This window comes from Bos indicus x Bos taurus, chromosome 14 (genome assembly GCF_003369695.1).
Source record: "Bos indicus x Bos taurus breed Angus x Brahman F1 hybrid chromosome 14, Bos_hybrid_MaternalHap_v2.0, whole genome shotgun sequence".
NCBI classification, from domain to species: domain Eukaryota; kingdom Metazoa; phylum Chordata; class Mammalia; order Artiodactyla; family Bovidae; genus Bos; species Bos indicus x Bos taurus.
The window spans coordinates 44,498,173-44,521,649 of NC_040089.1; the positions used below are offsets into that span (position 1 = coordinate 44,498,173).

At 44.9% G+C, this 23,477-nt stretch overlaps 1 protein-coding gene across 2 annotated transcripts in view; it reads right to left on the reverse strand.

The window, feature by feature from the left end:
- Positions 1-23,477, reverse strand: part of PAG1 (phosphoprotein membrane anchor with glycosphingolipid microdomains 1) — a 155,813-nt gene that overhangs the window by 16,768 nt on the left and 115,568 nt on the right. For both annotated transcript variants that reach the window (XM_027561254.1, XM_027561255.1), the window contains 3 exons: positions 5,445-5,652; positions 3,773-3,824; positions 610-706 (listed from right to left, as the gene is read on the reverse strand). In XM_027561254.1, the coding sequence (XP_027417055.1) occupies positions 610-706; positions 3,773-3,824; positions 5,445-5,569 (274 nt within the window). In that variant the 5' untranslated portion in view covers positions 5,570-5,652. The remainder of the gene's footprint in view (positions 1-609; positions 707-3,772; positions 3,825-5,444; positions 5,653-23,477) is intronic.

Sequence of the window (23,477 nt, forward strand, 5' to 3'; positions counted from 1 at the left end):
AGTAATCTCATAGGGTAACAGTAATCTTACAGTTGTTAGCGTACACAAGTTCATAAACATAGAGATCTTAGAGCGAGGGCACACAGCAGCCAACTCATAGGTACTAAATTTTCATCCAAATGATATTTTTTTTTTGCTAAAACTGGCAGTAATACAAAAGGAGAGCAAGAACACATTTCCTAGTTTTTTGAGCTACACTTTCTTTTTTCATGTGTGAACGGTTTATTGAAAGGTGTAAGAAATACACTGGATAATGTAGCCAATAAAGTCTGCATTAATAAGACAGCTTCAAATATGTGACTGAAGCCAAATCCTGCAGGAAAAGTCTGGAAAACAGAGCAATCAACAGGCCTATGAGTTATCTCAGCCAAGGGACAAGGGACCCCTCCTTGTACCACTCATTGGTGAAGGGCTGCCTTGGGGAAGATATTAATTCCCAGGTACTTCTGTCCAGGTCACGCAGGCAAGTGAGCCGGTGTTATAAAGAAATGATGATGGTAATCATGGTGGTGTTCTGAGCTACATTTTCTGACCTTTCTGAGCTACATTTCTAGTTCTTTCGCAGGTAATAAGGCCTGCCTGGAAAGCTGGAATTGTGACAGCACTTACTGTCTCCGTTGGTGAGTGCTCCGTTCTGCTCGCTGCTAGGGGGCGCATCTGTGGCCAGGCTGGTGACAGAGCGGCTGAACATCTCCTTGTCAGAAGGCTGCAAGAACAAAGGTGCCAAGCGAGTCAGACTGCGGGGCAGAGGGGAATAGCCATGCCTTTTTGTTGTTGTTTTATTTATATTTATTCATTTGCATAGCCTGTGGGATCTTAGTTCCCCAGAGTCCTAACCACTGGACCACCAGGGATTTCCGTCCATGGCTTTTTCTAAAAATTAAAACAGCAACAACAAAACCCAAATCTGCTACTTAGATGCAAATTAAGTGAAATGAAATGAAGTTGAGTCCCTCAGTTGGACTAGCTGCATGTCAAAGGCTCAACAGCCACACGTGGGTAGTGGCCATTCTGTCAGTGCAGCCGAGCCATCTTGGTAGAAGGTTCTGTTGGACAGAGCTGTCCTGGGAATCTCCTGAGGCTGCCACCCACAGAGTTTTCCTTCCCAGATCACAAGTGGGCTACAGCAGGTCGTGGGGAGCCAGTCTCCTAGCTCAAGGCAAGGCGGGATGGGGAAGCCCCAGGGCTGATCCGAATCAGCACCAGCAGATAGCGGCCTCATCTTTCTCCCAGAGATGCTGGAAATGTCACCCTTTTCAGAGGTGTGTCATGCTGAGGAAAACGAGGGAAAACATCACCTTTGTCATCTGAAGGGAAGAGTCTTAAATCTGATCAAAGATAAACGTCACTGACATCCGAGATGTTCATCATCAGCCAAGTCTCCGCTTGAAGGTTTGCAAAAAATGTTGTATGCTAAAGCTTAGGTCTGCAAACCTTCCTTATTCTCACAAATTCAGGACCCTTTTGGGGAAGAATGGCATTGATCGTTTTTTACTGGGCTTATTGGCGGAAGTGGACAAGGCTGAGCTACAGTTGGAAGTAAGTTGCTAGATCACGTGTTTCTTGAAATATGCCGCCCATCTCATGTAGCAGCTGAATCACTGCTGATATGGTCTGCTCCCCAATCCTGCTCATGGAGTGCATGCAGGACCCAGGTAGGCACACCCGACCGGCTCCAGGAGTCCACACAGGAAGTTCTGATGTAAATAGCACCACTTGGCTACCTGGCTTCTCAAAATCTCTGACTCCTGACTGGCAACGAAGTAATAATAACACAGAGGGCTTCCCAGGTGGCTCAGTGGTAAAGAATACACCTGCCAAGCAGGGGACACAGGTTAGATCACTAATCCGGGAAGATCCCCTGGAGAAGAAAATGGCAACCCACTCCAGTACTCTTGCCTGGACAATCCCATGGACAGAGGGGCCTGGTGGGCTATAGTCCATGGGGTCGCAAAGAGTTGGACACGACTTGGTGACTAAACCACAAAAATAATAATAGAGTATGGAGCTCACATTCCAGAAACTTACAGGGAATCAACTCTTTCAATCCCATGAAAGGGGACCCCCTTTCCCCTGGGTCACCCCTGGACCTGCGTGTATGTGAAGCTACAGCAGAGGCGCCACCTTCTCCCCCGCCTGCCTTCTGGGTGCAGTCTAATAGAGGTGCTGGGGACAGGTGAGAAGTGGGGACACAGACAACCAGAGACTGCCGTGGGGGTGACAAAGTGAGGGTAAGAGGGAGGGCGGTGCTGAGAAGCCGGGAAGAGGTGGATGGGTGAGCCTCCTGCACACAGAGACAAAAGGGAGGACCCCCGGGGCTCCTAGGAGAGGAGACTTGACCACTTCGTTGCCCCGGCTGGAAGAGTTCCCACATTCACAGGGCAGGGCGCCTGGGACTGGAGACGCCTGCTTCGGGGCTCGGAACCTGACTGCTGGCTGCTTTTTTTACTCCAGACCTCACCTCCAGATCCCTCACCTCCAGACCCCTCACTCATCCATCGTTTCTCTTTGCCCCTTCTTCCTTGGACAGATTTACAGTTGTTCTTGAGAAATTACATCTAGGAGAGGAAGCAACTTCATAGTTTTATCCTGCGTATATGAAGGCAGGGGCTTCCCTGGTGACTCAGCAGAAAAGAATCCACCTGACAAGCAGAAGATATGGGTTCAATCCCTGGGTTGGGAAGATCCCCTGGAGGAGGGCATGGCAACCCACTCCGGTATCCTTGCCTGGAGAATCCCATGGACAGAGGAACCTGGTGGGCTACAGTCCATGGGGTCACAAAGAGTCAGACATGACTTAATGACTCAACAACAATGTAGCGACTCAACAACAACAATAGGAGGGTGGCCCACCCCCAGCTGTTAGTATTGTTCAGCCAGTTAAGGGCACAGGCCTGAGCGGAACAAGGTGGGACCAGGACGCTCAAGCTGCTCCTCACCTGGGTGGATCCCAAAGGCCCTTAGAGCTTGTCAGGACCCTGTAGGACACAGAGCAAGAAAACTGGGCCAGGCTATCTAGGATGCTGGGGGTCTCAGGCTCCTGCAACCTTACTGATCAGCTGTTATGGGTTGAGTTTTCATCCTCCCCAAATTCCTGTAGTGAAGTCCTAACCCTCAGTACCTCAGAACGGACCTCCTATGGACTCAGGGTCGTTGCGGATGAAACAGGTTAAGATGAGGGATGAGGTCATATCAGAAGCCTTCTAAAAGGGGAACTTGGACAGACATAAATACACACAGAGGGAAGATGGTATGAAAAGTCACAGGGACAGATATAACAGTGAGGGCAGAGTCTTCAAGCATCGCCAAGGGCACCACTGGAAGCTAGGAGAGCAGCCTGGAACACACGCGCCCTCATAGCCTGCTGCTACCGTGATCTTGAATTTCTAGCCTCCAGAACTGAGATGATAAATTTATTATTTAAGCCACTCAGCTTGCAGTCCTTTGTTATGACAGCTGTGGCCAACTAATGAACCAGCTGGAACTGGGCAGAGGCGAAACAGAAACATCCCTGCGGTAAGCTGGGACTATCTGAGCATCTTTCGAGCACTGGTTGCAAAGAGCCGGACACAACTGAAGTGACTGAGCATGCACACAAGCTAGCCATGGGGAGTATAAACCTGCAGCACAAGGGTTCAGCCCAGGCAGCCAGTTAACTCTGGCTGAGTTGCTGCCCTCAGCTTGTAAGCTTGCAGGGACCTGCTTAGAGAAGTGGCTGATGCCTCAAAGGGCACATGCGTGTGCACACACACACACGTGCACGCACACTCACCACATTCATCAGGTTCTCATGGTCCCCACTGTGCGGTCTTGGCTTCTTTTCTCTGAAACAGAAAAGGAAACGTGGCTGTAATATCCACAGTGACACCTAAAATCAAACACACACTCCCCTTTCCTATCCAGACTGTATCAACACTTAAATCTCTCTTTTAATAAAGAACTGAGTTTATTTTACTGAGAAACCAGAAGCCAGACAACTTACCCCTCCTCTGCAGGCAGCAGGGTCTGAGGGGGTCAAGTCCTAGCAAGGGGCTGGGCAGCTCTCTTGCCCCCACTTCCTCCAGGAGTAGAAAATACAAGTTAACAAGAGGACTGGGGGCAGTTTCCTGAGCAGAAACTGTTTATATCTAGAATACTGGGATGATTTCTTTTTTAATTTTTATTTTTAAGGAAGTCCAGACAATTCTCATGTCTTCATTTTCCTTAATTCAGTCTTTGCAAAGTCACACACTGCCAGGGGATTGAGAAAATAAAGAAAATACAACTTTTGGCTTGTTGGGAAGGGTACATGCTCTCAGGATGAGTCATGTGTACTTCCAGACTATGGAAAAGTCCATCCAGTAAAAATAGAATTTATTTTTACTCAGGACAGGCTAAAGAAAGCCATCAGTACTAGAAGCTACCTTTCCCATAGATGTACAAGGCAACAGTGACACCTAGTGGGAGCATAAATAATTACAGAGACAGGCCCTCCCAGGCCCGGAAGAGTTGACACTCCTCTCCTCTTGGGTCTTGTTTCTTCAGCCAGCTGGTCTCTCTCCAGCTCAGGAGACCTGGGTCCGAACCGGCACTACTTGAGTTCAGGGACTCCAGATTTTCTCTTTTTGACAGAGATTTCAGTGCAGGAAGCCATATCCGGACTTTTAAATGACACTTGGCAACTCTCTTCCAAGGTTATTGAGAAGAGTTCGGAAGAGGGTTGGCTGCCAGCTGGTCTGCACTGGCTGCTCCAGCAGCAGCCAACTCACCAGAGAGTGGCATATGTTGTAACAATGTCTGAACACCTGGAAAATCACTCTGGCTTCAGAAGGACTCTGCTTCTCTCCAAGCAAAGATCTCCTTTTTTTTTTTTTTTTTTGGTGGGAGGGTTACACATTTTATATGAAGGAGTCAAGAGAGAGAGAGAAGTGTAATTCTAAAATAAGACAAGATGGTTATTTCATACACAGAATGGTTCTCTTTTAGAAAAATCTGTTTCTTAAGAAACTGCAGTTCTAGATTACAAGTCTTTAATAAAATGACCCCTCCACAGTTACAGAGCAGCAAAAATTCTCAGTAACTCTCAAATGGTAGCAAAAAAGAGTGTGTTTAATACACATGGTACTTAGATTTCCAAATGTCCACAGATGGAGAAAGACAATATAAATTTAGACATGGGTGTGCTCATGTTAGAACAGAAAAAAGTTCCTTCTGGGAAGTTTCATATATAAGGGCTTTCATATATAAGGTCTCTTCCAGTTGCTCCCCAGGAAAACCAAATATGCCTTTCATTGAGCTAATAAAAAGTGTCCTGGGCCCCTCTGCAGGAGAGAAGGCAGTTAATCACAGGAGTGTCTGTGAACGTCTATGCATTGGGATGCCATCCATCACAGGCTTTTTAATACAGAAAGTCTTCTAGGTCCCAGGAACGTGTTAAGGCTCCAGTAGACACATGTCACTCTTACCTGTTGCAACTGGAACACAGAAGGATGAGGAAGGTGATGAGGAAGAAGGTGGCCACGGATGCCAGGCTCCCCAGCAAGATGATCTGTGTTTGTCCCTCGATCAGCAAGCTTCCCTCGGGTCCCATGGTGGGGGCGGGGAGTGGCACGGGCTGCTGGAGTCAGTCAGTCCTTCCAAGGTGGCGACATGGGGGCAGAGGGTGGCGTCTTCCTGCAGAGAGAACAGCTTGTGTTTTGACACCTTCTCAGGAGAGGTGCTAGAACCTGGTAGCAAGTTCCTGTGGGGGAGGGGCTAGATGAGAGAGGGGGCTGGGGGCGAGTCTGAGCAGATCAGGGAGGTGTGTACAGAACGCACTGGACTCGACCTGAAACCAGTACCCCTCCGTGGTCTGGGCTTTTGTTTTCTCACCCAAAATGCAAAGCAGGAGTGTGTGGTGCCTAGCTCTGTGTTTTGAGGCCACAGATGTTATTTTTGTAAGTTTGGGAGATGCATTCTTAATGTTTTCAAGTAAGACTCCAAGTCTTGTTAATTATTATTTTTCACCTTTAAATATTTAAATAAATGCAAAATGTTTCACCTGGAGAAAATCTGCTGAAAAAGAAACAACAAATAAATACACGTGTATTTGGATTCCTTTTGTCCACAGAACACTGTAAACCATTTATTACAGCTTTCACAAAAACGTAGTTTGCTACGTTTTTCTTCCCCACTTGAATCCTCAACTCCCCAAGCCTGCTTCTCTCTGAAGGTTTAAGGTCAATACAATTAATGACATAGACAGTCTTTATATTCACCTTCAGAAACAGTTACCTGTTCTGAGCCTATGACTTTATTTTCAGGGCTGGCTTTCATGAAAGTTTGTAAGCATTCAGTAAGTCTACTTTCAAGACCCTGGAGGAAAGTCTGTGCTGAGAACACATCACCAGCAGCAAAGAAGCCTAGTTACAAACAACTACAAACCGAGGGTAAGAGCTGTCCCTAGGACATTGTAGTACCTGGCATTTAGTACCTGGCACATGGGGCTTCCTAAGTGGCACTAGTGGTAAAGAATCCGTCTGCCAAGGCAGGAGATGTAGGAGATGCAGGTTTGATTCCTGGGTCAGGAAGATTCCCTGGAGAAGGACATGGCAACCCACTCCAGTATTCTTGCCTGGAGAATCCCATGGACAGAGAAGCCTGGTGGGCTACAGTCCATAGGGTCGCAGAGTGGGACACGACTGAAGTGCTTAGCACACATGCAGTCAAGTGCTTTCCTCATTTAATCGCTGACACAAGCCTGTGAAGAAAGCATGACTAACTCGCATTTTTCAGACAAGGAAGCTGAAGTTCAGGCACTAAGTTCCCCCGCGGTGTTGCCAGACTCAGCGGCAGCGGAGGACCTGAGTCCAGCCAGCACTTGTGGCCTCTGCCCCTAGAGGGCGCTCCTTCTCACTGGGGGCTATTGCTCCCAGGTCCAGTGAGTTACAAGGCTTCTAAATGAAAACAGCCAACGAGCTTTGTGAAATATTTTAAGATTTAGATTTTGAAAAATAGAGCACTATTTCAAATTAATGATTTGCTTTCTCATCAGAGCTTGTTAAAGAACATTTGCTTCGATCAATTCTAGAACATTTCTCACTTACACAGCCTTAGCTTCATTGTCAAGTTACGTGAATAAAGTCACCAAATAAATATTTGTGTCATGACAATTCATTAGAACTCAAAACACTTTTTAATAAAAAGGCTGGTTGATATTTGCATTTCCATTTGCTCCTTGACAGAGCTGGGACTATGTAGCCATCCACTGAGCAGCTACATCAAGCCTGTACCTGGGCAGCTAAGGGAATGCACTGTGGTTCAACGGGAGAAAACTTGCTCCAGGTGAAACATTTTGCATTTATTTAAATATTCAAAGGTGAAAAATAATAATTAAAAAAAAAGCTGGGGAAAAAGAAATTGTAAGTATGCAGAGAGAATTCTAGGAGATGAAGCTGACTGCTTTCTATATGGCCTTAAACCAACATGAACATGTCCTACAGGTCCATAAATACGTAAGTGTACAGCTTCCTGGGTAATAAAGAACTGCATTCTTCCTGCATCGGTTATGTACTATACCTGTGGACACTGCACACGTACTGTCACGGACGGTCACGTTGCCTTTGCCTGTTTGCCCCTGGACAGCTATAACTGAAGAGCACTTCTCTTATGATTCGTTGCAATAATGAATAATTCACTTTAAACTCAGGCTACAAATTGGCATCAGAGTAAGTTATTAAAATACATTCAAGCAAGCACATAAATCAGTAAATGTTTATATCCAGGTCCATGCGTGGTGCACTTTAAGAGGCACAAACAAAGAAGATCTGTTGTGCAGGCATTTGTGTGTTCCTTCTTTCATTTGCTCACTCATTTGTACAATGATTGATCAGTGTCTATTGATAAAGCGCTAGGTCCTTAGAAAATAGTTTCTTTAGTGAATTATTCAAAAGCCACATATCCATCCAGCAAGCCCCTCTCTCATCTCTGTGCACGTTTCTCTTTCTCTCTCTCAACAGGGGGAGGCGATAGAATATAATATGGTGCTTTGCCTCACAAAGCAGTATGGGGAGGAGGATGAAAGCAGATTATTACCAGCGACTGAATAAAGGATGTAACTCACAGAAAATGTATCAAAACTCCAGGCTCACTACCCTTCCACTAGAATCTGCAGAAAAGCTTCTGAAAGGGAAAGCAATACTTTTTCCAAAAGTTCTCCTGGTGCACAGAAAAAATGCCACAGTGAAAAGAAAGATCTGGTGTATTTCTGAGTCAGATATTATAATACACTGTAATCCCCCAAGGCAAGGGCTCCGATTGTGTGGGCGGCTTTCACCTCTCGGAAACTTCTGCATGCAACTGAAGGAGCCGCACAGGTCACAGCCCTGGTTGGGAGTGTGGCGGGAGCCCCTTCCTTTGCAGGGGCCAGCAGTGTGTGTGGGAGGTGTCTACACACATATGACTTCTAGGCGGGGTTATTCTTCTTTTAGAGAAAATCCACACCACTGTTAACTCTTGTCTCCTAGTCTCTTTCTGTTTCCATAATTCTGCCCATTTCTTCTGGCTTATCTACAGTTGAGACACGACCGCCTCCCCGCCGTGGGCGTTCATGGGCTGTGCTCTCCGGTGTGCAGACAGACCACCTCTACCCCTCCCAGTGTGTAGATAGCCCATTCCTCCCCCACCTGTGTAGATGCACATGCTTGGCTTCCATGTTCCTCCTTCCCAGTGGGGATGAGAGTGGAAGCCCTCTGCTAATGGTTCGGGGCTTTCCAAGAAGTGGAATGGACTTTCCTGCACAAGGCTGGGCCCTCACACACTGGTTTCCCTGAACTTAAATGCAGGGAGCAGGGGTCCTTATGTAGCTCATCTTGAGTAGCGGAGCCATCCGCACCCTTACCAAAGGTTGAAGATTTCTCTCAAGACGGGGAGAGAAAACAAGGCACAGTCTCTGGAAAGTAAGGAGTCACCCTGAAAAGGAATGGTCCCGCAAGGAGTGAGGCTTTCCTATACCTTACACTCTTTGCCAGGGTCCACATGGAAAAGACAGTCCAAGGCTGATGCTGTCACTGGTCTTGGGGACCAGCTTCTATGTGTGTGGATGTGTTTAGTCACCCAGTCGTGCCTGACTCTTTGCAATCTCATAGGCTGTAGCCCGCCAGGTTCCTCTGTCCATGGAATTCTCCAGGCAATACTGGAGTGGGTTGCCATTCCCTTCATCCAGGCGACCTTCCAGGGGTTGGACCCACGTGTCCTGCATTGAAGGTGGATTCTTTACCATTTGATCCACCAGGGAAGTCCATGGGGACCAGTTTATTCTCTCCTAATTCCTTCATCAAGTAAGATGTCTCCTGAGCATCCTGAATCAAGCCATATCAGCAGAAACACATGAACAGTTTGGGGTGCTCTCTCATGATTTTTTTCAAGGAGACATTTAAGCCTATTTCTCTAATTCTCTTCCTACCTATCACAATAAAATTACATTCAATTATAGAATGCTGTTTCTTCAAACAGCATCCCATTGTCAGACCTCATGTGTAAATATTTTATGAGTTATTCAACATAGGGCAAAGCAGGACCATTCACTGACCTCAGTGAACATTTATTAAGACACCTGAATGTCCCACTAAGATGTGCTGCAAAAGATCATATTAGTGAAATAGCAGATTTAGCCTAATAGTTGTACATCAACTCTTTCTCTCTTAGAATAGGCTTTACTGTTTGCTGCACTGATGCACCATTCATGACCAGCAATAATTACAGTATTGCTCTTTAAGAGCTTCCCAGGTGGCTTAGTGGGAGATGCCAATGCAGGAGATGCAGGTTTGATCCCTGGGTGGGGAAGATCCCCCTGCAGAAAGAAATGGCAACCCACTCCAGTATTCTTGCCTGGAGAATCCCATGGACAGAGGAGCCTGGAGGGCTCCAGTCCACGGGGTCATAAAGAATTGAACACGACTTAGGGACAGAGCACACACATGCATGCGTGCATACCCACCCAGCCACCCACCCACACATTGCTCTATAAGAGGCACTGGGATCCTCCTACCCCTTGACTTCAGACTACTGTGGGAACCTGTCACTTGGCCTTAAAAAAGGTCGGTGCTTGAGTTCACAGGACTTCTGTTGGGGATGTTTTTTTTAGAAATTGTGCTGGTTAACTATTTTGGACTGAAAACTCCAAAATTTCTCATACTTTTATATCCATTCATTTCTTGGTTTAATCAACAAGCGATTCGATCTTGAGAAAAACCCAAAGCCTTTTATTTTAAAAGCACATGCCACTTTCAACCACAAGGGGGCAGTGTAATTCTATTCTCGGCCCTAATCAGCAGGCTTCTCCTGGAGAGACCCGCTTTTCTTGCTGTTGGTGCCTCTGTTGAACATTTTAATTGTCTTCATTAGCCTAGACCATCAGCCACTCCGATCAAGTCCAATTAAGGAAGAAAAACAAAAACTGGGTGAAATGAATGAAAGTGTTCTCCAGTGTTCTTGCCTGGAGAATCCCAGGGACGGGGGAGCCTGGTGGGCTGCCATCTACGTCGTTGCACAGAGTCGGACACAACTGAAGTGACTTAGCAGCAGCAGCAGCAGTTAGATTAGCTATGGCTCCTTTGAAGCCGGCTGAGGTCAGTAATGATGGTCATTATCATTTTACAGCTGTCCTAGTTGACTCATAATTACACATGATGGAAACCACCTCCACGCACGACCCCTCACTGATGCTGAAATAAGGAGATCGAGGACCCATTCCCATGGATATGCCTCCTTCCTGGTTGTCACCAGGTGTGGGAACCATGCAGTAAAATGGCACTTTACAAGCAACAGATCAATCAGACACATTTAACAAGCGCTGAGGACTGAAATCCTCAGCTGGGTTTCTGTCCCATGAAGCAGGTGGAGGTGCACAGGCTGCGGTGGCAAGAACCCCTCCACGGAATTCTCCCGTTCCCTGAAAGACTATGAAGCTAAAGTATCTGAATTGAGGTCACTTTCCCTTCAGACTAAAGGGGCCCTGCTGTCGGGAAGCTGTGTACACCGAACACAGGAGAGTCAAGCAGGACTGCTGTGAACAAGGAGTCACCTCAGGCAATGTCTGCTGTCCATGGGGGCCCTGCTAAGACCCAAGGGTCTCTGCCAAACCAGTTGCTGTAAAGATCATCCCGCTTCTGTCTTTCCCTGAGTCAGGGGGAAACACACCCAAAGAGCGCAAGACAGCAAAGGTCTCCAGGGGGAGATTTTCTTGATGGTTTTCCCGAATCATTTCACCATCACTCTGGAGCAGTATCTTGACATTTCTTCCTTCAGCAACTTGGAGCACAAGAGAAACACTTGACGTCAGCAAACTGGCCCTGCCATCAAGGTTTGCTGCTGCTGCTGCAGGAAGACCGGAGCGTTCATCTCCAGGGCAGGTTATCAATCTTGCAGGCCATCTGTCAGCCTAATCTGATTTCATCCTGTACACACCAAACCTATTGATCCCCACAGGAAATGGGAAATCTGACCCTCTGAGGGGTGTGTGTGTGTGTGTGTCTCATTTCCAAAATACACTAAACTTACAGAATATAGTTTACTGCTTATCAAAGTCCCGCCACCATTTTGGTTTTGCCTTGAGAAAAGCCAAAAGGCAAGTGACTTTGGTGGTTAAGGAATGCCTTCTAAGGTTATTGTTCTTCATACCCTGACTTGGAAACCAATTCCCAAGGTTCATTTTTTATTTTCAAACATAAATCTCCTGAGAGAACCGGAGAGGAGGAAAGGGGAGAGGGAGAGAGAATGATTTTGACAGACTGGGTGAGGAGCGCAGGTAAGGGGTCTTCAATTTGCATAAGCAAGTCTTAATGGTCTTTTTACAAAGTGTGCAGTTGGACCTTTCAGCTCTATTTCTTCCTGTCTTGCATATTTGCTCTGCTGATCTGAATTAAAAGTTCACTGAGGGCAGACACATATCCATCTCACATCCCACCATATTCTCAATGTCTCCATGAGCTGGAATATAGGACCCAGTCCAGAAATTTGTACATTTCTGTGAAAGGAAGATTCCCCACCTGACTCTCAAAAGGCAAGTTTAATGAATACTTTATCAGGTCAGGAAGAAAAGGAGAATTAAAAGAGATGAGCACACCAAGCAAACAATTAAATAAGCCAAGGGTTTAACTGGCAAACCCTCAGTTCTGGAACGAACAGAGACACCTGCCTTCTTTGTACTCTCACTGAAGCACCTGGATGGTTCTTGACAAAGGCCTTCAGAGATGGTAAGAATTAGAAGAAGACATTCTTTTTCTCAGTCTTCTCAAATGAAGCTGAGGGATAAGAGGAGTTCAGAAGCCAGCCAGCCTGCCTGCCTGCCTGGTGGGGAATCTCCATGTTGCGGCCTCCATCCTACACACAAGCAACTGGCTTCTCCCCACATGCCCCCTCAGGGCCCGGAAGGGGCCAGGCTTGAAATAAAAAACATAGCCATCTCCACCGTGTTCGTAACCCTCAGGTGTCCACCTGGCTGGGACAAGCACAGACAGGTGAGGATATGGGAGCCCTGCCATCTTCCCGGAAAGCTCAGCTTCACGCTATAGTGACTGGTTTTCAGTACCGGAGAGAAGAACACTCATTCTCTGCTGGTTTGCCCACTGCTCACTCCCAGCCTCCTCATCGTGGGCCTTCCTTCCAAGCGACCTAGAGCACTTTGCAGCCCTGGCACCATCCACTTTGCTGGAGACCGGTGTTTACACACAGGGCTGGTTTACAGAGATGAGGACTTTTATTTACTTCTATTTTAAAAATTTATTTTGTTAAAGTACAGTTGATTTACAGTGTTAATTTCTACTGTACAATGGAGCGATACAGATATACACACACACACATTCTTTTTCATATTCTTTTCCATTATGGTCTATCCCAGGATATCAAATATAGTTCCTTGTACTACACACTAGGACCTCGTGGTTTATCCATTCTCTATATTATAATTTGTATCTACTAATCCCAAACTCCTAATCCACCCTTCCCCACCCCCTCTTCCCCCTTGGCAGCCACAAGCCTGTTTTCTATATGAGGTCAGGACTTTTAGATCTCACTCTGTTAAGCACCACGTTGCACTTTTTATTTGGTTTCGGATGCTTGGGTGATTCAGCCACTTTTTTTCATAACAGTAAAAGACTTGGCCAAGAAAAGCCCCGCAACCTCTTTGTTGAGAGGTTCAGAAATTCACCACGTGACATAAATGCCTCTCAAATCCTCCACTCATGGATCATGATATTTAAAAGATCAGATTCATTGTAACACTTGGACTGAGGTTGGACAGCTAATTACACATGCTATAGTATCTGTCACATCCCAATTAGCTTTTACCAAGCCCTCACCTAACCCGGCTACTGCATGCGGACTATACAACAAAGGATGCTTACCCTGGGAAAAGGAGCTCTTCAGGATGGAAGAAGTAGAATTTCAGAGATTAGACTGAATTTAAGCCACGTCCCAGAGGAATCCTAGTTCATAGTGCTGGCTTCCTTGTGAGTTAGATCAACCACACCCTCTGATGTACCCGGATGTGAGCACGCTGACTTAACATTATGCCCAGGCACTAGCAAGACGGCAGCTCGACTTACTCCTCAGTGGTTAACACGTCAGGGCCATCTTTTACTCTCATACTTCCCAAATTAAAAATTTTTTTATTTATTTTTGGCTGTGCTGGGTCTTTGTTGATGTGCAGGCTTTTCTCTAGCTGTGGAGAGTGGGGGCTACTCTCTAATTGTGGAGTGCTCGCTTCTCATTGTGGTGGTGGCTTCTCTAATTGTGGAGCATGGTCTTAGGGCATTCAGGCTTCAGAGGTGAGACACACGGGCTCAGCAGTTGTGGCTCCCGGGTTCTAGAGCACAGGCTCAATAGTTGTGGCCCACAGGATCTTCCTGGACCGGGGATCACACCCATGTCTCCTGCACTGGCAGGCAGATTCTGTACCACTGAGCCACCAGAGAAGCCCTCATCTTTCCTACATTTTACAAACATTAGGGATTCTTTAGATTATAAACTGGTTAACAAAATATGTTTCATTGACTTCTAGAAAGCAAAAATCTGCAAAAAACATCCCTGCAGGTTACTTGTCAGTGTTCCCGGAAACTACTTAGGGCTGGGGAGACAGAGGCTTGATCAGAATGAGTCAGAACTCGTTATTTAAAAATGTATGTTCTCAGGGCTCATCATCAAGGCTTTCTGCTGGAAGGGTGTGGGCAGTGTGTGCAGATACTCAGGGAGTATGGCTCCCCAAGCCCCTTGTAGAAGAAGCAACAAGGTCATGGTCTTTGCAGAGCAGAGCTTCTCAAGTGGGGGTCCTGGAGCAGAAGCCTCATCATCACCTGGGAACTTGTTAAAAATGCAGAATTCTGGACCTTCCCTGAGGCTTATGAGTCAGAAAGTCTGGGGTGAGGCTGGGCGAGCTCTGCTTTCGCAAGCCCTCCAGGTGATGTGATGCATGCTGAAACTGGAGAAGACAGTTCTAGGACAGTACCTACTGCAGACAGAACACCTGGGGATCTTGTTAAGCTGCAGATTCTGAATCCTGTAGGCTATTATTATTATTTTTTTTAGTTTTAATATTTTTTAATTGGGGCTTCCTAGGTGGTGCTTGGAGAAGGAAATGGCAACCCACTCTAGTATTCTTGCCTGGGAAATCTCATGGACCGGGAAGCCTGGAGTGCTGCAGTCCATGGAGTCGCAGTCGGGCACGACTGAGCGACTGAACAACAGCAACAGGTGGCGCTAGTGGTAGAGATCCTGATTTTTGGGTTGGGAAGATCCCTTGGAGGAGGGCACAGCAACCCACTCCAGTATTCTTGCCTGGAGAATCCCATGAAGAGGAGCCTGGTGGGCTACAGTCCAAAGGGTCGCAAAGAATTGGATATGACTAAAGTGGCTTAGCTGGCACCCCACTCCAGTACTGCTGCCTGGAAAATCCCAGGGACGGAGGAGCCTGGTGGGCTGCAGTCCATGGGCTCGCTGAGGGTCGGACACGACTGAGCGACTTCACTTTCACGCATTGGAGAAGGAAATGGCAACCCACTCCAGTGTTCTTGCCTGGAGAATCCCAGGGACGGGGGAGCCTGGTGGGCTGCCGTCTATGGGGTCACACAGAGTCGGACACGACTGAAATGACTTAGCAGCAGCAGCACAGTGGCTTAGCACACACACAGCCACACAATTGAAGTACAGTTGATTTACAATGTTGTGTTAATTTCTGCTACACACAAAGTGACTCAGTTTTATAGATATATATACATTTTTCATATTCTTTTCCATTATGGCTCATCTTAGGATACTGAATATGGTTTTCTGTGCTATACCGCAGGATCTTGTTTATCCATTCTACGCATAGAAGCTTGCACCTGCTAACCCTGACCTCCCACCCCATCCCCAACCCTTTCCCCCTTGGTAACCACCAGTCTGCTCTCTTGTATTCCTGTGAATCCTGCATTTCTACATGGCTCACAGGCAAGGTCTAGGCTGCTGGTCTGAGGGCCATGGATGAGTAATTCTAGTGCAGTTTCCTCTTCCTTAACTAGGCTTGAAGGGTCATCCAACCAGATCCCTGTGCTGAAACCTGACCTTCATCTTACTCAGAGTTATGTGAGATGAGGTCAGAGCTCCAGTGTCTCTGGAGCCTTCTTGATTCCCACAGAAACACCCACACACAAGGCCACTCTCTCCAGAGTCTAATGAGATGGCAGCGAGTGGATGAGTCGCTGGTACGTGGAGTCACAGACCCAGCTCCCACTCCATTCCTTCCCAGAGCGTCGCTGTGTGGCCTGAAATGAGCCCAAACCTCCTGTGCCTCCGTTTCTCTTTCCGAAAAGTGAGGTCACTTTTAAGGTTTCTTTCCGTCTCTGAGATCCTTTTATAAAAGAAGTTGGTGATTCCTAAGTTCTGAGACACAAATCCTCAGTGGGATCAATAGTTTCAACTCCCCAGGAAGCACAGTCTTAGTGATTCATGGAAAACATGACGAGGTCACACGTGTCTGGAGGGGACATCACGGGTGGACTTTTTTCTGGCTGCCCTGAGTCTTGGTTATGGCACGTCCTTTTTCCGGTTTCAGGGTGTAGCGGCTTCTCTTGTTGTGGGGGCACGGGCTCTAGAAGGGCTCTGAAGTTTTGGTGCACAGGCTTACTGGCCCCATGGCATGTGGGATTCTAGTCCCTGATCAGGGATTGAACTTGTGTCCCCTGCATTGGATGGTGGATTCTTTTTTTTTGGAAAAAACAAAACAAAACTTTACTGAGTCACAGCCAGCTGTAAATGTGTCACTGTGAGAGCATGTGGATGGTGGATTCTTAACCGCTGGCCCACCAGGGAAGTCCCCCTCATGTGAGGTCTTTAAGGTCAGTGTCCAGTGTCAGAAGTAAATTCCAACAACCCCTGAAACATCAACAGCACTTCTGACAATACTGGGCTTCCCAGGTGGCACAGCAGGTAAAGAATCCACCTGCCAATGCAGGAGAAGCAAGAGAGGTGGGTTCGATCCCTGGGTCAGGAAGGTCCTCTGGAGGAGGAAACGGCAACCCACTCCAGTATTCTTGCCTGGAGAACCCCACAGACAGAGGAGCCTGGCAGGGTATAGTCCGTGGGATCACAAAGAGTCAGACGCGACTGAGCACGCATGCATGCTGGGAACACCAGCACGACACACTGGCTGTAGGGCTGACGGGGAAGTCTCTTCATTTTTTCATTAATGTCCAGTTGATATCTTTACACATTTACAATTCATATTTATAAAAGCCTTTCAACAAAATGCGAGGATCAAATCAAAATATGAAGATGGGCACACACAAATATGGAAAGAGAAGATGCTGCTGCTGGAAGCTGCAGAGGCTTTTTAAGGCATTTGTCCCGAATTAGGAAAATCTTACAGAGAAAAGTTTGAAAGTGATCCATCTAATTTCCAATCTCAGTATTTGATAAGCCTGAGGTGCTTCCAAAGATGACACAACATCCTGGAGACTTTCTCTGTCTCTATTATTAAAGATGCTCAGCTCTTCGCGTTGGTTTCATTGGTCTCTTGACCACCAACAGTTCTTACTCTTTGATTCTAAGGCACAAGCTGTATTTTACTCTTTGACACTCCGTAATTCATTGAATGAATAATTAGTAAATATCTACTCTGATAAGCACTGCTTCATCTTCAAATCACACCTTGAATATGAGATGACACTGGTCTGATGCAATTCAGTGGTAAAATTCAACTGGCAAGAGGTGAAAAATCTCTAGAATTAAGTCCCTAATACATAGGGCTTCCCTAGTGGCTCAGATGGCAAAGAATCTGCCTGCAATGCAGGATACCTGGGTTGGATCCCTGGTTGGGAAGATTCCCTGGAGAAGGAAATGGCTACCCACTCCAGTATTCTTGCCTGGAGAATCCCATGGACAGAGAAGCCTGGTGGGCTGTGGTCTCTGGGGTTGCAAAGAGTCGAACACGACTGAGCAACTAACACTTTCATTTTCCCTAATACAGAGATATATTTTGATCAAAGATGAAAAACAATTTACCACTGAATTCCAAGCATGGGAAGTTAGGAAAAAACAGAGCCAGAAGGCCTTCCACTTCCACCATGTTGCATGAGAAGCCACATCTAGTGGTAATAATTGTAGCGTGATTCTGTTCGGCTTGACAGCAGAGGCGCCACCGCATCAACGCAGCTGCAGTGCCCTTGGACTGATGTTGTTTCAAGCTGAGAACTGCCCTCATTGTGTCTGGTGGATTCCAAAGACAGCCTTTGCATGCTCACAGGGTGGACAGGACCGCCTCTGGGCGCCCACGCACACACTCATCACAGTCAGGGTCAGCCAGCCACTGAGAATGGGTCAGATTCAAGGACCCGGGAGGGCACCTGTAAAGAGTACCCCCCATTCTGCCGACCCCTCACCCGGAATGGAGGAAAACGGCTTTCACTTTACAGTTAAAGCAAAGCTTAAACAAAAAAAAAAGATGTTCAGGAAAGAAGTGCGCATGCATTTAAAATCCCATTGAGGCATACGTGATGGAGCGGAGCAAGTCACCTGGGGAGGAGAAAGGAGGGAGGAAGAAGGTGAGAGGGCTGAGGGCAGAGAGCAGACGCACTGCGTGTGGAGGGGGGCGAGGGGAACAGACTCAGCACTTTCCTGGAAATTCTTTTCTGCTTTACCACTTTGTCTACAGCTGACCTTACTCCATGGGTTACTTTGGGAGTTTAATATGATGTGTGTGCATCCACGATACTTCAGTACATCTATTTTCTTCTCCTCCTTTGCACAGTTTTGGGAAGTTAACACTCTGTTGATGGAGGTAGGGGAGGTGAGTGTGCGAGAATAAAAACCCCTGTGGAGATCCTGTTCTTACTAAGTGACTAAGCATGGAAACTGCCACGTTCTTTGGACGAGGTCCCTGTTCATTAAAAAGGCGTAAATATCATGACAGCCAAACACACTTTGAACCAGATACAAAAGGCAATATGGAGTATTTAAGAAAATGTGGTAAGAAGATTTAAGATGTCACACACAACACACACCCCCACACACAACGGACTATTACTCAGCCACAAACAAGAACGAAATAATGCCATTTGTAGCAACATGGATGGAGCTAGATATTATCAGGCTAAGTGAAGTAACTCAGAGAAAGACAAATACATGCTATGGCTTACGTGTGGAATCTAAAAAATAATACAAATGAGCCTATATACAGAGTAGAATCAGACTCACAGACAGAGAAAACAAACTTACAGTTACCAACACGGAAAGCAGGGGTTGAGGGGGAATAAATTAGGAGTTTGGGATTAACAAAGACATACTGCTAAGTGTAAAACAGATTAGCAACAAAGATTTACTGCATAGCACAGAGAAGTAGAAAATAATCTGAAAAAAAAAAAAACCCATATATAACTGAATCACTTTGCTGTACATCTGAAACTAACACAATATTGTATATTGACTATATTTCAATTGAAAAATCTTGTTTCAAAATAAAAGGCAATAACGGGTAAACTGCAGGATCCTGAGTAGAGACATGACAAGTATATCTCACTTGTGAGCACGAGAATATTTTCTCAACTTTGATGGCGGAGTTTTCTGCCTAGGGCCCTACTGAATGAACAACTAGCCTTGACTGGTATCAGAGGGCGTGGCCTCCAGGCCACCTCCATCTATCAGCCCCATGGGTCTCACGTGGCTTCCTTCTCAGGTCACGTGAGAGCATCAACCATTGTACAGATCCCCCTCAGGACTCCTCAGTCCTGCTCACTACCCCTGGGACATGTGTTACACTGCTGATGCCCAGGCCTGACCCTCAGATATTCTGGCAGATATTCAAGGCCCAAGAATCTGTTTTTTTAACGTGTGTCCTAAGTGATCCTCAAGTAAGCAGTTCACTGAAAACCCTGGGCTCAGGATTTGCTATAAACTCTAAGGGAATCCCAGTGAGGTGGGAGTTACTTTTCAAGTCTTTAGACGTTCAGAATTATTCAAAACTAACATGACATTGGAAAAGACCCTGATGCTGGGAGGGATTGGGGGCAGGAGGAGAAGGGGACGACAGAAGATGAGACGGCTGGATGGCATCACCGACTTGATGGACATGAGTTTGAGTGAACTCTGGAAGTTGGTGATGGACAGGGAGGCCTGATGTGCTGCGATTGATGGGGTCACAAAGAATCAGACACGACTGAGCAACTGAACTGAACTGAACATAGCATTTGGCCAGGGGAATCATTGTAGATGGAATTAGGAAAGAGTGAGAGGAACATCTGTATGAATATGGCTTCTACAAGCTGTATCATTTTCACTGGCTCATCCTAGGAAAGGAAAAACCTATTCCTGTGTTGGAGTCCCAGCGGGCAGGGGTAGTGGAATCCTGAAATCCACTGGGAGCCCTCTGGAGGGCATTTTCTTCCTTACAATGCCACGTAGCTAATGTGATTATAAGACCTAATGAACTGAGACGAATGCAATTTTGAAAATCTTCATAGCTAATGAAAATCACATCTTCTCCCTTAAGATTCCCCCCTCTTCTTTTCCTGTTTGTAAATCATGAATGAAATGAAGTCATGGGTTAAGGCTGTATTTAGGAAGAGTCTTTTATAATTTGTAGACTTTGACATTTTAAATGTCACAGTGGTCTCCAAGTAGAAGGGTCACATTTGGAATTTACATTACATGCCAATAAAATGTAAACTTTTTGGAGAGACCTAGAACATGGATTTATAACGCTGATATTTAAGAGAGTTGTTTTTCCTGCTAGTTCAAAGAATTTTGTACGTCACGGTGTCAATGTCGTCACTCTGCCCCAATTTTCATTTTTTTTTTCCTTGAAATTAGAGAGCAATAAAATGAGAGCTAATATCAGGGTATGGCTTTGACCTCACCCCACTGCTCTGTCCTATGTTTTGACCCCTTTTGGGGAAGGAACATTTCAAAGGCATAAAATTGAGAAGTAGAGGAGTGGCCTATGGTGAAATGGTAGACTGGGAGAGGTGCACCTTAGACACGTACTGTGGTAAATTCAGGAAAAGGTGCAAGCCACCTCTACCCAACTGACCAAGTTACTCAATTTTAACTTTTATTTGTTAATAAAAGAAACACAGATATTTATGGAGTATGCGTGCATGATAAGTCTCTTCAGTTGTGTTCAACTCTTTGCGACCCTATGGACTGCAGTCCACCAGGCTCCTCTGTCCACAGGGATTCTCCAGGTAATACCGGAATGGGTTGCCATGCCCTCCTCCAGGGCATCTTCCCGACCCAGGAATCAAACCCACATCTCTTATGTCTTCTACATTAGCAGGCAGGCTCTTTACCACTAGCACCACCTGGGAAGCCCAGGTAAAACTATTCAGAACTTAAAATATGGAATATGGGAACTCAAAGAAATGTCGCACCTGGAGTCAAAAATTTGCATTCACTCTTCTCCACCACTGAGACTGTGAGTAGCTCTGATTGTACTAACAGCACAGACCTTAGCATGTAAGTGAGGTCTCCCCAGAGGTGTGGAGTGTGCACTGCATAGCCATAATAGCAGCTCTGTAGATGCAGACTGTGGAAATAGAACAGTGGACGTTGATCCTGAGAAGGTCACTATTTCTCATGCTTCTACTATAGGAAAACTTCAAGAAAAATATACTTAGAAAATGGAACAATAAGGTGTGTTTTCTGGAAAAGAGGAAAACTCTTTTAGAAAAATTGAAGTAGTCACACCTATTTATTGCTATTTGGAAAATAAGTTAGCAGTTATCATTTTAGTTCATTAGATTAAAAAAAATCTAAGCCAAGTGGCTTCATTCCAGTTCTTTCGGTAAACAATTACTTCTATTGGTTACGTGATTTCTCAACACTATAAAACAGTACATTATTATACTTTAAATTTAAGAGAGTCTTTTTTACGTTATTTTTCTTAAGCCTTTCCCCAAACTCTCTGAAATCCTAATTCATCCAGTTTTTTAATACACTGTCATATTACATTAGGAACAAGCAAATTTCAGTGACAACTGGTCCACTGGCAGCCACTGACACATTGTGCTTCATCTTACTGAGAACGTGACTGAGAATAATCATATGTATGATATATATGATAATCATACATAGAATATATTAATATTTATTAATGTGTATGTATATATGTGTGCATATCTAATTATGGTCTTGATTTGCATTGCTTTCATGATTAGTGATGTCAAGCACTCTCATATACCTGTGGGCATCTGTATGTCTTTGTTGGAGACATTTCTGTTCCGGTCTTTTGTCCATTTTTTAATTGAGCTCTTTTACTATTGAGTTATAGGAGTTCCTGATATACTCTGGAATATAATGTAGTATAATATGGAATAATATAATATGGAATACAATGTATTCTGGAGCTCCTTTCCAGATATAAAGTTGGTAAATATTTCCTCCCTTTCCACAGGTTGCCTTTTCACTCTGTGGCTTGTTTTCTTTGTCATGCAGATTTTTTTGAGTTTGATGTAATTTCACTTGTCTATTTTTACTTTTGTTGCTGTGCTTTTGGTGTCATATTCAAGAAATCATTTCCTAGACCAGTGACATGATTTCTTCTGATAGATTTACAGTGTCAGGTCTTACACACTGAAGATTTTAATCCATTTTGAGAGAATGTATGGGTATGGTGTAAGAGAAGGGTGCAATTTTATTTTTTCACATGTGGATATCCATTTTCCCCAGCACTATTTGTTGAAGAGACTATCCTTTTCCTACTGTGCAGTATTGGCAGACTTGTTGAAAATCAATTAACCGTATATGTGCAGGTTAATTTGGGGGATTTCTACTGTGTTTCATTGGTATATATGCCTGTTTTATGCCAGTACCATGCAGTTTTAATTATGTTTGCTTTGTAATGTATTTTGAAATAGGAACCTGAAGCTCATCACAGGATGAATTCATAAATAAAATTTGGTATATGTATACAGTGGAATATTATTCAGCCTTAAAAACAGAAGGAAGTAAAAAAAAGCAGAAAGAAATCAGATTCTTTACCCATATAGATTATTACAAAATAGTAAGAATCTGGAAAAGAATGAATATATGTACATGTGTAACTGAATCCTTCTGCTGTACACCTGAAACCAACACAACAATATTTGTCAACTATACTCCAATTAAAAAAAAACACCAGAAAAAAAAGAACAATTTTAGATGCTCTGTGACATTCACTTCCACAAGTCTTTGATTCTGTAGCCAGGATGCAAGACACCAAGGTGTATGATTCCAGCACAGTCTCGAACTAGCACTGCTCTCCCAGTACTAGTACGACTCTCCCAGGTTGTGTCCTAGTAGCTACCACTGTAAGATTAGGCAGGGTAGGGATAGACTAAAAAATAAAATTCCAATCTTCCACATTATTAACCAAGTTGTAATCGGATGTCTTTTCCCCCAATTTATCACTGGATATGGCTTTTAGATGAACTGAAGGCTACCTTCTTGCCAATGCAAACTGGAAGACAAATATCCTCTATCTTGTGGCTGACACTGTCCACTGTCATGAGCCAGTGGGTAGACTGGAAAGCAGCTGAACCCACTGACTAATTAATGTCATAAAAGGTGTCTATTATCAAATATTAACAGAGGGAACTGTCATGATTTATCTGCAGTTTTCTGTAAGACTATGAATTATATTGTTCTATTGTGTAGTATATAAAGCTTTGTGTGATAAACTCAGAGATTTCAGTGCTTAGAAGGCGTTTTTTTTTTTTTTTTTTAATCCTGGTAAGTTAGCTTTCTTTTTCTTATAAAAACTAATATACATATAAAAATTATATTTCCTTTTCTCTGGCTGGAAGCTAAATGCTGTAATTATCCTTCAATTATAGCAATTACCTTAGTCTAGCTCTTTCTTTCCTCTCTCTACCATCAACCCCAATTACAAGTTTTTTATTTCACACATTTTCAAGTCTTATAGAAGTGTTTTTATTATAATAACCTCAATATTTCTTAGAAGCGGATCTTAATTTCTAAATATTGTATATATTAAGATTTAAATTTAATTGCCA